Source organism: Amphiura filiformis, unplaced genomic scaffold (genome assembly GCF_039555335.1).
Source record: "Amphiura filiformis unplaced genomic scaffold, Afil_fr2py scaffold_22, whole genome shotgun sequence".
In the NCBI taxonomy this organism is placed as follows: Eukaryota; Metazoa; Echinodermata; class Ophiuroidea; order Amphilepidida; family Amphiuridae; genus Amphiura; species Amphiura filiformis.
This window is the reverse complement of record NW_027305486.1, coordinates 1,879,314-1,893,985: the sequence shown is the minus strand read 5'-3', so window position 1 is coordinate 1,893,985 and position 14,672 is coordinate 1,879,314. Positions and strand designations below refer to the sequence as shown.

The 14,672-nt window shown below is 35.1% G+C and overlaps 1 protein-coding gene across 1 annotated transcript; it reads right to left on the bottom strand.

The window, feature by feature from the left end:
* Positions 1-695: 695 nt before the first annotated feature.
* Positions 696-12,791, bottom strand: LOC140143505 (uncharacterized). Its single transcript, XM_072165336.1, has 3 exons — positions 12,641-12,791; positions 10,248-12,094; positions 696-3,130 (listed from the first exon to the last, which is right to left on the bottom strand). Exon 2 carries the CDS (start codon positions 11,878-11,880, stop codon positions 10,906-10,908), a length of 975 nt encoding a protein of 324 aa, XP_072021437.1. The 5' UTR covers positions 11,881-12,094; positions 12,641-12,791; the 3' UTR covers positions 696-3,130; positions 10,248-10,905.
* Positions 12,792-14,672: the final 1,881 nt, after the last annotated feature.

The following is a 14,672-nucleotide window of genomic DNA, read 5'->3' as shown; positions in this document are numbered from 1 at the left end:
CCGAAACACACTGCTCTATAATTCAAAACAAATAAATGTATTGTGAAGTACAGTATGATTAGACAATGCTTTTACATATAAATCAAATGTAGCAAATAATCTTGTTCATGTTGCTGATCATTTTCACTCATTAAAGTTTCATTCTCTGAAGTCCATTTCATATAATATGTGTATAAATCCTTGCAAAGATAAGGCGATGTCCACTGTAGACTTGAACCCAAACTTATAGAATGAATATGTATATAAATCCTTGCAAAGATGACAATATCTTAACAATTTTACTTTCACCAATCACTTATTTTTCTCAGAACAGACAACTATTCTCAGCCCCTGTGATAATAGTGTACCTTAACTAGAACTCAACTTGTCGAAGAAGATCCTGCATAAATCCTTTGGGGGTGCACATTTTTGTTTTAATTGCAATCCTCCTAGCTCATTGGCTAAATTGTAGTACTTTCACTGCCCTAAAATGTCTAGCGCCAAATGCCCTACTTTGATAGCACTTATAGTTAAACTTTTCACAGTATAATTTAGAACTGTCAGAATAGCAGAAAGTTTTTGTCATCTATTTATAGTAAATATCCAATCGAGGATTTTCATTCTTTCAACTACCATTCTTTAATTAATTACAAATATTTAATCATATTCTAATATTATTGGTACTTATCCTACATTTCCACTTTACATTGCAATGTCTGTGACTTTCCTGAGATTCTCCATAATTATTTATTGGCATCACTAATAAAAAAAAATCCTATGATTCATATGATAGACCTGTCTGATGAAATTTTATAAACAAGCTAGGGGATTCCCAGAATCATCTCAAGTTACTTTTTCTTGATTGCATGAAAGGAACATCACAACTCAAATCCCCGAAGCAAAACAAATTAACAAATTAAATTACTCAAGGTACATCGATTTGCTTACAATACAACTAAATTATATACTATCGACATAGGTCTATAGTGAAGAACATATGATATAACAGGCACCAAGTTTTTGCAATTGACCATTTGAAACTGCTAATTAGGTTATTTGCATTCAACATCATTTTCCAAACGTCCTTACAATGCCATTGTTGTTCTTATACTGACGAGTCCCAGAGAATCTACATAATAATACAGTGGTCACTAGCCACATACCATGGTCACTAGCTACGCTAGGTGAATCGCATCAGGCATGACACGGGTTATTTAGGGATTGTTTATAATAGCTTGCTATTGGCCGGTATGCGAAAATCACCACAAATATGTAGCCAAATAACAAAGGACTCACCATGGAGCCCTGCGGAACACCAATATTTTCGAGACTCCGATAAAACACCATTTCTGATATCTTGATGGCAATAATCTGTGAACCAGTTTATTCAATACCCTAAAAAGACCGTACGATCTGAAGATTTTCGGATTTAGATAGCATAATAGCGATTTATATGTATCACAAGTTACTGATAGAATGCATTAATCATGCTGTTATTGTCTTCACATTGTAACCAGTAACACCTAAATAATGTGCTGGTTTTAATTAGTTTTGAGCATAAAAATTCGTTATTGAGCAAAATGTTAAGCAATTAGAAAATGTATTCATTACAAACGGTAAAATTATATTAACTATATTTACATACATGGTGAAGAATATAAATGTAGTAGTAAGCGGTAAGAAGAATGTACGAAATAGTCGCAACAATCAGTTCATTGTGCTAATTTGAATAGAGGCAATGATATCCATTTCGTCCACGGGTATTTTTTTAATTATTATTATCATTTACAAAGTTATCTTAATGCAGAGCAATTACGCATCTATTGTTTAATATATCAAAAGTGAGATATATGTTTAATTTTATTGTTGCGTGCATGCTGATTTATTGCCCTTTTCTCTCAAATTTATTCCACATCCGCGTGGTTGTGGGCACTGTTGATACCCACTGGTCATAAAGTCACCTCTCTCCAGGGCACAGATTCTAACATGCGGCTTAATTGCGCGAAATTCCTTAAACAATCGCTGAAAGATAATATTATCTTCATCGGAGCGACGACTCCAATTCAGAAGTTTTGCTTCCTTGAGCTTTGGTAACGACATAAGCGTCTCAAAGATAGCTTCTGTCGACAATATTGGTTCCTTGAAAATCGTCAATGATTGTAGCGTAGGATGGTACTTCAACGCCTTTAATCCGGTGTCTGTGTATGGTCTGCAATCGTTTAATATTAAAACCTTCAGATTGCTTAGATTACGTGCGATTATTTTCATAATTTTGTCAGTTACGCAGTTGCAAGCGTAAAGCCCCAGTTCTGTCATGTTAGGTAGTGCTTGTGTCATTATAGCGAAAGATTCCCGGTTAAATAAAGCCTCTGTTATGTAAAGATGCTTAAACTCTCGTCGATTACATAATTCATGTAAGATGTTGTTTATACTGTACTCATATGCATCATAATAATCGTTCGCTGTTATAAAACGAAGGCTTGTAAGGTCTAGAAGATTACTAACGATTCTTCGGAGGATATCTTCCAGAGCTGCAGTATGGCCGCGTCTGAAATTAGATGAAGTGGTGAAATGAAGCAGCCAGATTTCTTGAAGCTTTGGTAATCCAGACGTCAATATTTCTACGTCTTCTGGTGATATTTGATCACACCTATAAAGTGTTAGGTGGCGTAAATTTTGACATTGTAGCATTCTTGGTATGACAGTGTCTCTGAATTGCATGATTGATAATATCTGAAATTCTAATTGGGGGCCGTAATTATTATACGCCCATTTTCTATTAGCAACGAATGATAACTGAAGCTTTTCAAGTTTTAAAGGTAAAACGAAATTGTTATTGACAAAATACTTAGTTATGTCGTTATTGCAATAAAACGGAGTATTGTGATCTGGTGAAAGAAACGAAAGAGTTTGCAGATGTGGACAGTTGTTGGTCAAGTATCGCATAAGGGCCCAGTTTGACGCCCTGAGGTACATCCCTTCCAGCGAGGAATCAGTGTATGATTGAAGGAATCGCAGAGTCATATTTACAAACTTATTAATGTGCTTAGCTTCATTTTGGCCTGGTGGATACCAGCGACAACCATTCCAAAAGTCTACAGTTTGCCACAAATGTGGTTCTCTGATGAGACTCTTCCATCTTTTGCATGTTCTGTCAAATCGAAAATAAAGAAAAAGGTAACTTAGCAAATCAGTTTTAAATTATTATGTTTTGTCACGGCAGAATCACGGCAGAATTGTGGAAAACAATTGTGCAAAGATTTTAATGCTTTCAAAAGGACATGCAGTCTTCTTTTAATTTTTGTTAGATCGGGTTATCAGCGTTAAATGTTTACATTATATATTCTGTTTTTCAAATAAGAGAATACCAATGTTAAAGTTAAGCAGTAATAATCATATTTTATTATTCATCATGGCAGAATTAGGCAAAAGGGAAATCAATTAAACAATAGCAGCGTTATATTTGTATTTTATCATGTGTTTTAGAAGTACGTTCCACATTTTAGGGAAAATCAATGCTAATGTTCATTTAAGAAAATCTACTTGGTGTGTGCAATTGTTAGGACATAACCATTAATAACATGTGCTGGATTCTTATGTCAAATACTCTGCAAAAATCCACTGAAACATTTTTTCAAATGAAAAACCATATTGTGACAAATCATATATCCACTGAAAGTAAATTATTGCATCGCATTAGTAGCTGTCTGCCACCAATAGAAGGGTTATTTTAAGTGTTCAAATTTACACATCATTAAACTATGCCGTAATTTCTGTTACGAGAGATGGTACATTATAATGTTCCCTTTCATTCAAAGAAAAAAGTGCATACATACATAATTACTCAAGCTTTTCTTGAATTTATTTGGCAGGGGATTTGTGTTCACAACTCAAATAACAGGCTCATGCATTGCGTCATTTTTAAATATATTGTAAACTCATATATGCTAGGAATAGCAAATGTTAAGGCTGATTAGCGCCATATGCTTTTATCTATGTACATTTAATTTACATGTTCATGCCAAACCTGTCAATTTTTGAAGAGCCATATTAAGTAATTCGAGAAATGTCAAATTTTGTGCAACTCAATATATTAAATTGTGGGATAGGCTTTTACGACGGGAATTCACAACAATTAGTGGGTTTTTAGCGGGTTCGCCGTCGGACAAGATAAGAATGAGACATGTAGACCGCCATTTGCCTACTGATGACTCTGTAAAGAGCCATTCACTGAAGACTGTTCTCTGTTGACAAGGGGCAGTCTTCAGTGAACGGCTCTTTTCAGAGTCATTAGTAGGCAAGGGCGGTCTACATGTCTCATTCTTAGGTACTTTGTCCTGAAGAAGTCAGAGCTACTCCTGACGAAAGCTTGACAGTTCTAAACTTGTCCGACGGCAAACCGCTTAATTGTCCATGCCAGAGAGATGCAGGCAATATGACAAAATCTGGGAACATGAAGGTTGGCCAAATCGGTTCATACTTTGTAAGATTGATGTACTGGATGACATATTTTCACATGCCAGACTAGACCCACCTGACCCCCCTGGGTAGGGAGATATGGGTACCCCCTAATTTGGGGCTTTTGACACAGGAAAATTGCTGTGAAAACAGTTGAAAAATGGCAAAGTTTATGAAGTTATTTTTCTATCAGCAACTTCTCGATTGGATTTTATTTTGAAATATTTGTCAAGAGCATAGTTTATTTGTAATATAGAACTTGAAATTGCAATGATTGGGGTCTTGGGTTTTCAGGAGGGGGTCATCAATGTTACCCCTCTTTAGCATTTTTAAAAAATGTAAAAAAAGGGCAATTTTTAAAGCCCTTTTATAAAAATATACATCTTAAATATTGATTTTTTTAATGTCAACATTTTGAGGCTATATTGGTCTACTCCAAACAATAAATGGTAGATTTGGGCGGTGTAACAAATTTGCATAAAATTGGTGTTTCTAGACAGTATTTTCGCCTAATAAATTTCTTGAAAATGATATTGTGAGTATAAAAATTGGAGGAAACTGAATGTGACGATTCTATTTTTAGTCTTAAAATGCCTAAAATGTTTTCATATGGTGACATTGTTTTAGAATTTTCTATACAGAATCATGTCAAGTCTGCAGAAGTGTTTCTAAACACAAAATAATTCGTATTTAGCTATCCGAGTAAAACGCAAAACAGAAATACTGAATACAAGATTACCTTGTAAAAGTGTGATAAACCATGATGAACAAAATATCAATATAAATGTAAGTCCATTATGTAGGCCTATTGTGTCTGCATTTTTTAAATTATATCATATATATTGTTTTTATATATTAATAAAAATTATGCCTAAAAGCCCTCAATGTTATGAGTAAGAAACAGTGCTGTGCGCAGCACATTGAAAATGGAGGGGGGAGGTTGTTCAGTTCCCCCGAATGGAGTCTGATTAGGAGTGTAAGGTGCGGGCGAAATCAGTAATTTCGGGGGAAATGACTGATTTCCCCCCGAATGACCAACACAAGTGGGAGACCGTAGCCCCCTGCCCCCCCCCCCCCCTTGCGCACGCCACTGGTAATAAACTAGGATATTAGTTGGCTACTAGCTAATTACTAACATAAATCACAAGAGTTTTATAAAGGAGTAAGTTAATCAGTACAAATAAATTGGATCACAGTTTACATTCACAAATAAATTATTCTAGAAACACTATGCTGCAAGTGCCCAAGAATCTTAGCCATAAGATGTGGCTCCAGTAGGCCTAGCTAATAGCTGGGGCAGATATGGTCTTTTAATTATGTTCTTCAATTCATGCTACACTGCATGCTTGAACTGCAACTGCCTTATAAATACTGAAGTATTCACTAAATCAAACCAGGATTTTTATTCAATTGTTGTTATTTTGAATTGATACCAATGAATGCGGACCCGGGAAGACACATGGTACATCTCTTGTTAGTAAGCCCGTTATTCTCTGCATTTCTGCCTGTACTTTACATAGTCGGGTTCATTACATACGTAAGGCCAAGTAAAATAAAAAACATGTTTCACGTCCGGATTTTTGAAAAAGTGACAGATTTCCATTTGAGATACCCAAATATTGCGAGTATCCTGCTTTATCCTGCTATATTATCTATAGGCTGATTGTGATATTTTAAAACAAAGCAAATAAGTGCACAGCCAATCTACTTTGTGACAATTTGTAGATGGCTTAGAGGAATGTAACTTTACACTTTCAGCTCCAAACAAGATCTTCAGATGTCAAGTCAACTCGAAAATAATGTTGACACTTGTTGCTGAAGCAAATGAACCTCAAAATCTACATAAGAATATTTATTCTTATGATACTATTCTTGCATACATAAGATTCTGGCATACATGCTCATTTGATTTTAGTATACGTGCAACATGGCATTATGCATAAACTAGCGGGATACCCGCGCTTCGCGCGGGTCCCCGCTAGATGAGTAAATGGGAGCGATCACTAAAACAGGAGGAATTACTGAAAAGGTAGAATCATTGAAAGGTAAATTTTATTTTTCTAAACCTGTCCCTTCTTGCATTTCCATTTTCTTTTCAGTTTATTCTGCACGGGCCTAGTTTGTTTCCATTAAAACAAAATGCTATTTAGCTTGTGATTTTCCGTTTCCATGTTATTTATCTATCTAGGCCTTACCCCATTCCCATTATTTTCTAAATCTATCCTTTCTTATACGTTTCCCTTTATAGCTTGATTTTTATCAGCTGCTTAGCTTGTGATTTCCCGTTTCCTTCAGTTGTTATTTATTTTTCTTATTTTTCCTGATTAGTTTCTAATTTTAACTTCTTTTTTCCCTTAATTTTCCTGATTAGTTTCTTTCTTTCCCTCTTTAGTTTGCTCCCGTTTCATTTAGTTACTGTAATCATTATAACCTGTATAATTATAGGCCTACCCGTAGGCCTACCTTTTTTGTCTTCTTCTTTTTTTTTTCTATTCATTTAGCTCCTTTCTTTCTCTTCAGTTTCTTTTGCATAGGTCTATTTTGTTCCCATGCTGCTTTATATAGCTCGTGATTTCCGTTTCCATGTTATTCATTTATTGAGCCCCGTTCCCATGCATTATTTTATAAATCTACCATTTCTTACATTTCTCCTTTTAGTTTTGGCTTTTTTCTACATTTTGTTCCCATTTTTTATATTTCCTGCTTAGCTTGTCCCATCCATAGGCCTACCTTTTCAGTTTTGTCTTCCTTTCTTTTCTTTTCTGGCACGGAAAGTTGGTCTGTGCATATTATGCACCCCGTACGTGCGCGTCACATTGCTCAGTACGCCGACGTACTAACGCCAACCCCCTGCTGCCAGTTAGTTACGGTACGCGCTAGCGGCGCTACCACTGAGTTTTGACAACAAAAAATCCCGGGAAAAACCCCGGTTTTAACCATATTTTCACTGATTTTGAGGCCAATTCTTGGTCTTGACCGTTTTCAACCAAATAAAGTGCAATGCGTTCCCCGTATATTCCTCAATCTCCCGTATGAATGTGGCTGTAAAACTAAACGACGATTCATTATAGGCCTAGAATAAATAATAAAATTCACGACGTAGCCTTAATCTCTTGGCTGCCAACTTCGGTGCAGTGGCGGAAAATGGGGTGCGTAGCTCTGCGTAGGGGCGAAAAGCTCGTAAGATCATTCTTAAAGTACGCGACGTTGTGCATCTAGATAGCCTGAATCATTTCTTGGCCACCTCGCAGTTGGCAGAAAACAGGGCAATGTTGCTCTGCGTATGGTTTTAATGGAAATATTATTACGCGGTTCACACTGTCCTTATTACCCACAATGCCACTGCATGCGATTTTGCATAGCAACACGACAGTTTTTATGTTATTCTCTTAGTTACCATCAATTTTTGCAAAATGAACCTCAGATGGTTTAATGGCAATATGTACCCGATCAATGTACGAATAAATCAGAGCTGAAAGTGAAATCATCTCTGAGTCTATTCGCGCACAAGATTTAGCGACTTCCTTTTATTTATATAGAAGACACACGATATATTTCAGCTTTTTGATGGTTTAATCAAATGTTCTTTAATAGTCTTCAGTATTTGATTAAAATACGATAATTTTGTTTTACTCATTTTGGAGGGAATAAGATATAGAAATATCTCCGTTTTAAAGGTTTAGTATTTTTCCATTTATTATCAGCTAGGTAACTTTAGTCAACTTTATAATGAAGAAATGCCTTAAAAGACATGTGCTAAAATACCATATAGAAACACTGAATTTTCTAATTAAACCAAGCAACACTGTCCAAAGATAATCTGATTTGTTTCCCACAGTCTAGGCCTACAGCGTAAGGTTGGTTCATTTGGAGGAAGATGAAAACAAAACAAAATTTGGATGCATATTCTATATGCTTGTGAATTAATTTAATGAACATTTTAAAGAAGTTCTGAGGGAGGACAAATGATAGGGGTTGCTTGAATTATTATTTGTTAACTATAATGTTCACTAGAATGAATGAGGTATAATGAGGTAATAATTTTTGTATTACAATTATATTGTATATTACAATCGTTCAAAGCAAAGCAAATAAGGGCATGGTATACGTTGTGACAATTTGAGAAGGCTCTGATCGTTATCAACATTTCCAAAAGCAGTGTGAAAAAAACATGGATCTTATTGTAGTGATTCCTCAAAGCAATGTAAACATAAATGCACTTTCAGTTCCATACAATTTCTTATGTGTAAGCTTGAATATCATTTTGACACTTGCCTGTCCTCAGCTGTAGTACAATTAGGCGTCGAAAAGAACGGTAAGATGCAAAGTGTCATCATGATTATGCACTAATAAACAACTGAATTGCTAGGTCTATAATAACTCATATTTATATGTTAATGCTAAATAATGTTGTATGATCATGATTTAAATCCTAAGGGAGTGCTGCTTACCAAATAATTGTTGATTTATTACTTTTGTTTGAATCTGTTCATAAACGGTTTGTTCAATCAACCTGTTCTTTAAAAACTTTAAAATTCCTGAGTGTTTGACCAAGTATTTTAGGTTTTTCTCATTTTAGGTCGAATAAAATCTAGAAACACTTAAATTTTAGTAACATTTTGCTTTTGTTATCTATGTTATTAAAGTTTAAAACCTTACTCAACTTAATAACCAGCTCTAAATAAAGTATGTAGTTGAAATAATCACGTATTTCATTAATATTACAATATTTTCAGCTTTGTAATATTGCTTAAATACCATATAGAAACACTGTATTTTCTGAAAAATGCAACACCGCCCCAAGATATTCTAATTTGTTTCCCACAGCCACATGTTTGGTCACTCTAATGACACAAAAAAAATTCAAAATTTTGATGTATATTTTTTATATTTGCATTTGAATTCATCGACTAAAATTTCAATTTTTAAGACATTTTGAGGGGGGTATGTTTAGACACCCCCTAGAGCCAAATGATAGGGGTTGGTTGAATGTCAATTGTTCCCTGTAATGCCCGGGGTAGGTGTTTCCTACACATACTTAATTTACCTAAATAACTTCAACCACTTGTGAAAAAATGAGAATACAAAATTGTCCTAAATTCAGGAAAAATTCATCCATTTTTAAGGGGGGTAGATTGTACCAAAACAAATAAGGGCTATAAACCCTTAACAAGGGGGGTCAGAATCCTGAAAAAGTTTCAGTGAGAATGTTTCATCAAACACCCCTACTACACCAAATATGGGCAATTTCGGTCAACCTTGATGTTCCTGCCACTGCCTGCTTTTCTCCGGCACGATCAATTAAAACCCACTAATACTCAATATATTATTAGGTATCAAATCAGGTTTGAAATATGTCCCGGTTACGTAGTGTATTCAAGCAGTTATTGATTTTAATCAAGAAGTATGACAATATAACAACTTATGATTAAGGTTATTAATTATTTTAAACTGTTGTGATTTGGTAGTTCACAGCATCTTACGAATGGTAGTGAGCTTTGGCGAAAACTGTATTGCTCAATTGATAGCGAGTGTGTAGAAGAAATAAATATCACAGATATACTTTTATAGGTGCTGCGGTTCTTGAGTTACGTTGTAAAGAGGACTGAAACAACAGCACTTTTGTAAAACGTACATAACTCATTAACAACAATAAATTAAGCAAGTTTGCAAAGTATACGATTTGTAGAATGAAGTTTTGCAAAACATCAAGGTGTTATTTATATATATATATATATTGATCTAGATAATAAAAATCGATTTTCAGTCTACCCTTAAGAAAACATTGTAGTTGGAGTAAGATAACTCACTTGTGTGCGTAAAAAGAATCCAAAATCGTCAAAATTTGACGATTTTGTTAAGATTGATGCGATTTGAAAAGTTGCAAAGACATTCAACCACGCACGATGGTCTCCATATTGAAAAGGTCGCGGCCATTGCAGTTTCTTTTAATGCTCTCCCCACCACTGCATTGTATTAGATCCAGCAGCATATTGTAGACAGCAGCATATGGACAGGGGAGCCAGTTTTACACCACTTCCTCTGAGACCCACGTCTCTACCTACGAGCGTTATCAATGGATTCACCACTACAGCCATGACGATGTGTCACATCTCTTGTCTTGGTAACGGATGTAGCATGGATTTCAAGAAGCTCTAAACACGATGTGATGATGCCCTTGAACAGCTGATCAACATCATTATAGTCCCTAGACAGTTGAGCAAAAAAGATGCTCATTTGAGAAGACTTCATTGCCAACTTGCCTGTATTTATTTACGGAAGAAAGTCACCATTTCATGAAGAGTTTAGGATTTATCGCTTACTTATCTTTTTGTAGCATATAAATCGTATAAGGCAGCACTACTAGCATAAACAGCTCAAATCAAGTGGAGTTGGAAATAGTTCATACTTTTTCGTTTTAACTTCTGTACTTTTATAAGAAAAAAGTGGTCTTTGTGTGTCGCATGTTTATGACATTTCAATCCTAATATTTGGCTTAGTCACTCGTAGTTTCTCCACAAATTGCGGAAAGTCAGCATCTATACTTTGCCAATGCAAACCTCCTGCTTGCTCAAGGTTTGGTAACGTCAGCAGTGTATCAAAGATGACTTCTGTCGAAAGTGCCTGAAAAGACACATCCAACATGGACCTAAATACATTCAACGTATGCAACGACGGATGATGATTTAAGGCCTTTAATCCTCTGTCTGTGTACGGTCGAGAGAAAGGCAATTCTAAAATCTTCAGACTAAGCAGATCTCGTGCGATGATTTTCATGATTTCGTCAGTAACGCAGTCACAGTTCCATAGTACAAGTTCCTCCATCTTCTCTTGAGCTCTGGTCATTGCTGCGAACGCTTCCGGATTGAACATAGCATCTCGGACGCGCAATTCTCTCAGGTGAGATCGTTTGCTTAAATCTTGTAAGAGATTGTCTATATTGTAACTTGGTGGATAATCACCATAGCCGGAGAAGCTACGATTGACTGGCATGAAACGTAGACTTGTAAGATCTGGAAGATTATGAACAATGCGTCTAAGGATCTCTTCAAGAGTTTCAGTAGTGTCAGGATAAGTTGCAAAAGTGAGCATCCAGATTTCTTGAAGCTTCGGTAATCCAGATGTTAATATTTCAACATCTTCTACAGATATTCCATTACACATTTTCAATGTTATGTGGCGTAAATGTTGACATTTTATAATGTTTGGTAAGACTGTATGTTTAAATTGCATCATGGTTAACATCTTGAACTCAGACGATTCACTTAAACCCAGTGTCACAGCTGAGAAAGACAACTGTAGTTGTTCAAGTGTCAAAGGTAGGGCAAAATTTGACTCTGAGAAATATCCATTGATGTCGACATCACAATATGGAATATGTTGTTCTGATGACAAAAGGGAAAGTGTTTGTAGATTTGGACAGTTGTTGGACAAGTATCGCATAACGGCCAAGTTTGATGCCCTGAGGTACACCCGTTTCAACAAGGAATCTGTGTACGATTGAAGAATTCGTAACGCAGACTTTGCGTCAACATCAATCCCCTCTTTAGGAATTTCCCGACTTCTGCTGTCCTTTAATAATGTGCTACTATTCCAGAAATCTACAGTTTGCCATAAATGAGATTCTTTGATGAGGTTGTGCCATCTTTTGCAAGTTCTGCCAAAATTGAAAATAATTAGAAAATATTGTATTTAAAAGTCTTCAATCGACGCTTTTCAACTATAAAATCAATAATGATAAAATGCTGGCTCTTGAATTAAATTTCTATCGCGAGCAAGATTTTTTTTAGTTCACAAGATTAGTAAGTGATCACAATTCTGCATTGTATTTTATTTTTTGTAAATTAATGTTCGGTATGCTCTCGTGTTATCTACTCTATCGATCTAAATAAAGGAAACATTTCTATATTGTCAAATGTGCCATTGTATAAGCGTGAGAAAAATAATTACACTATAAGTGATAACACCATAATTTATATTGTCTGAAAAATAATTTGTTGTATGTTACCAATTACACATGTGACATATGCACATTATTTTTTGAAGGCCAACCTCTGTAGTTCGAATGAGATATGAACATTGAACAATCTCTCGTTTCTGAATCCAAAGGCTAAAGAACAACTTATTGTCTACAAATGCAATGTGTTCTCATCTGATATGTTCACTATATCTAAATTCTACTTTAAACGAAGAAATTACAAACCTGGATACTGTAAGTTTCTCAAATACGGTCAAGAAAGAAAATATCTTAAGTAGTACATCATCTACAAGTATGTCGTTGATACACGCTGGGTGGTCTTTTGTCTTTTTTCCTGTCTTGTAAAAATTTGATTTCTCGTCAGCATTTGCCTTTGATTTCGTCAATCCCTTCGCCGACTCTTGACTTGACCCATTTTGTTAATCTTTTATATACCTACATAAAAAAAAAAGAGAAAAACAAAGATTAAACTAATTAAAGTCTCGATATCAGAGAAGTTAAGGGGCGCGATCTTTTGTACGTAATAATAGAGGGCCAGGGATTCACTCTATCATTATAAAAAATATTTGAAGAAGTCAAAGAACCCTAGGAATAAAAACTGTAGTGTAATTTACGCCAGACACAATTTCTTTTTATGGTAAAAATTAATTTTTGTAATCCATCAAAAAACAAACGTTTTATACCAATTTTAAATTTAGCCTGAATCCGGCCTCAAATATGGCACCTCTCGCCCTTTTTTAGGTCAAGGCTGTTTTTACCATTATGCATCGAACCATTGTTGAAGCTATTTTACGTGCATGTACAAAACACCCAGGAGAAAGAATGAGGCCATATACTGTTGAAATATCTTTTGTTGATTTCTAATGATAAAGTCATGATGTCGTAACTTTTAAGGTCAAATTCCAAAAACCAAAACAAAACATTGCGACGCAGATATTTCCCGACTTACGCAATTTCATCATCACATCAGTGTCTTTATTATTTGTTTGAAACCTTTTCCAAACGCCCGTGCTATTTATACATAAAACGGCCAATCTATTTTTACAAAACACGTCATTTTTTAGTAAACAAAAGGCTAACGATGCCATTATGATATTTGTGTTTTGTAGTGTAATACTCCTCCGCTCAACTGCCACCGTGGCCGAGCGCTAAAGCGCTAGAAGCGTAATCAAAGGAAGTTTCGAATTGCTGGTTCCAGTCCCATCGAAACCCGTGGACACTTTTTTTCTTCAAAGTTCATGATCGCATTCCGAAATGAGTCATTTGTCCGTAAAAAGTGCATCGTATCCTTAAATGCATTTTAACTTGGAAATGCGAGTTGCTGTGAGTTGTGACAAAAAAAATCGATATATCGGTAACGCACCACACCGCAAAGCAATTGTGGCATAGTATGAACGAACCTTAACGCCATAAATAGGAAGTAGCCCTTTAATGTTTGATTTAACATTGATTATCAACATTAACTAATAATGAAACAGATAGAACACATATTTCACTTTCAAATGCTCCTAAAGGTGTTCATATCCTGTTTGTCTTAAAATCGGCTAGTTTCCCTTCAAAACAAGGGTTTGTCTACATTGTCACAAATAACAATTTTAAATACACCTGATTCGAACTCGGTTCCCTCGAATCACCCTTAATTATATCTAGGACCTTTAGGTGGATAATATTTTTGACTATAATCCTATTTTGCGCATTTTAACAAACAAATGTGACCAGCTCCAACAAAACCCGAACAGGTCGCCAGACATGTTTTTGAGTTACAGGCCTTTAAAGATGATATTCCCAAAATTACAAATCAAATTTTGGAACTCTTAATTTCATGGTATTTGACTGTGGGACTAAGTAGACTTTTAAATCCTTAAAAGTTATTATTATGCTATTTATATATTTTTGGTATCATTTTAAAGCTTATTTTCTAGAACATACATTATTATTCAAATCTTGAAATGTCAAAAATGCGACTTGTTCCTGCTTTTGTCAGAGCGGGTCACAAATTTAAATTAAATCCCCCTTTAAAACCACTTTCCCCAACCTGGAAATTTTACATGGTAAAGAAATTCAACAAATTCAAAATCAACGCCCCCTAAATTACCATAAATCATTTCTTAAACCTATAAGTGTGCCTTACTTTTGGTTAATTTTAGATAATTTGACTACAGATCAAATGAATTTGAATTAAATTCACCTGCAACTAGCACATTTTCACAACCTAGCATTTTTTACATGGATATATTCCAACTCAGCATCTCTATTG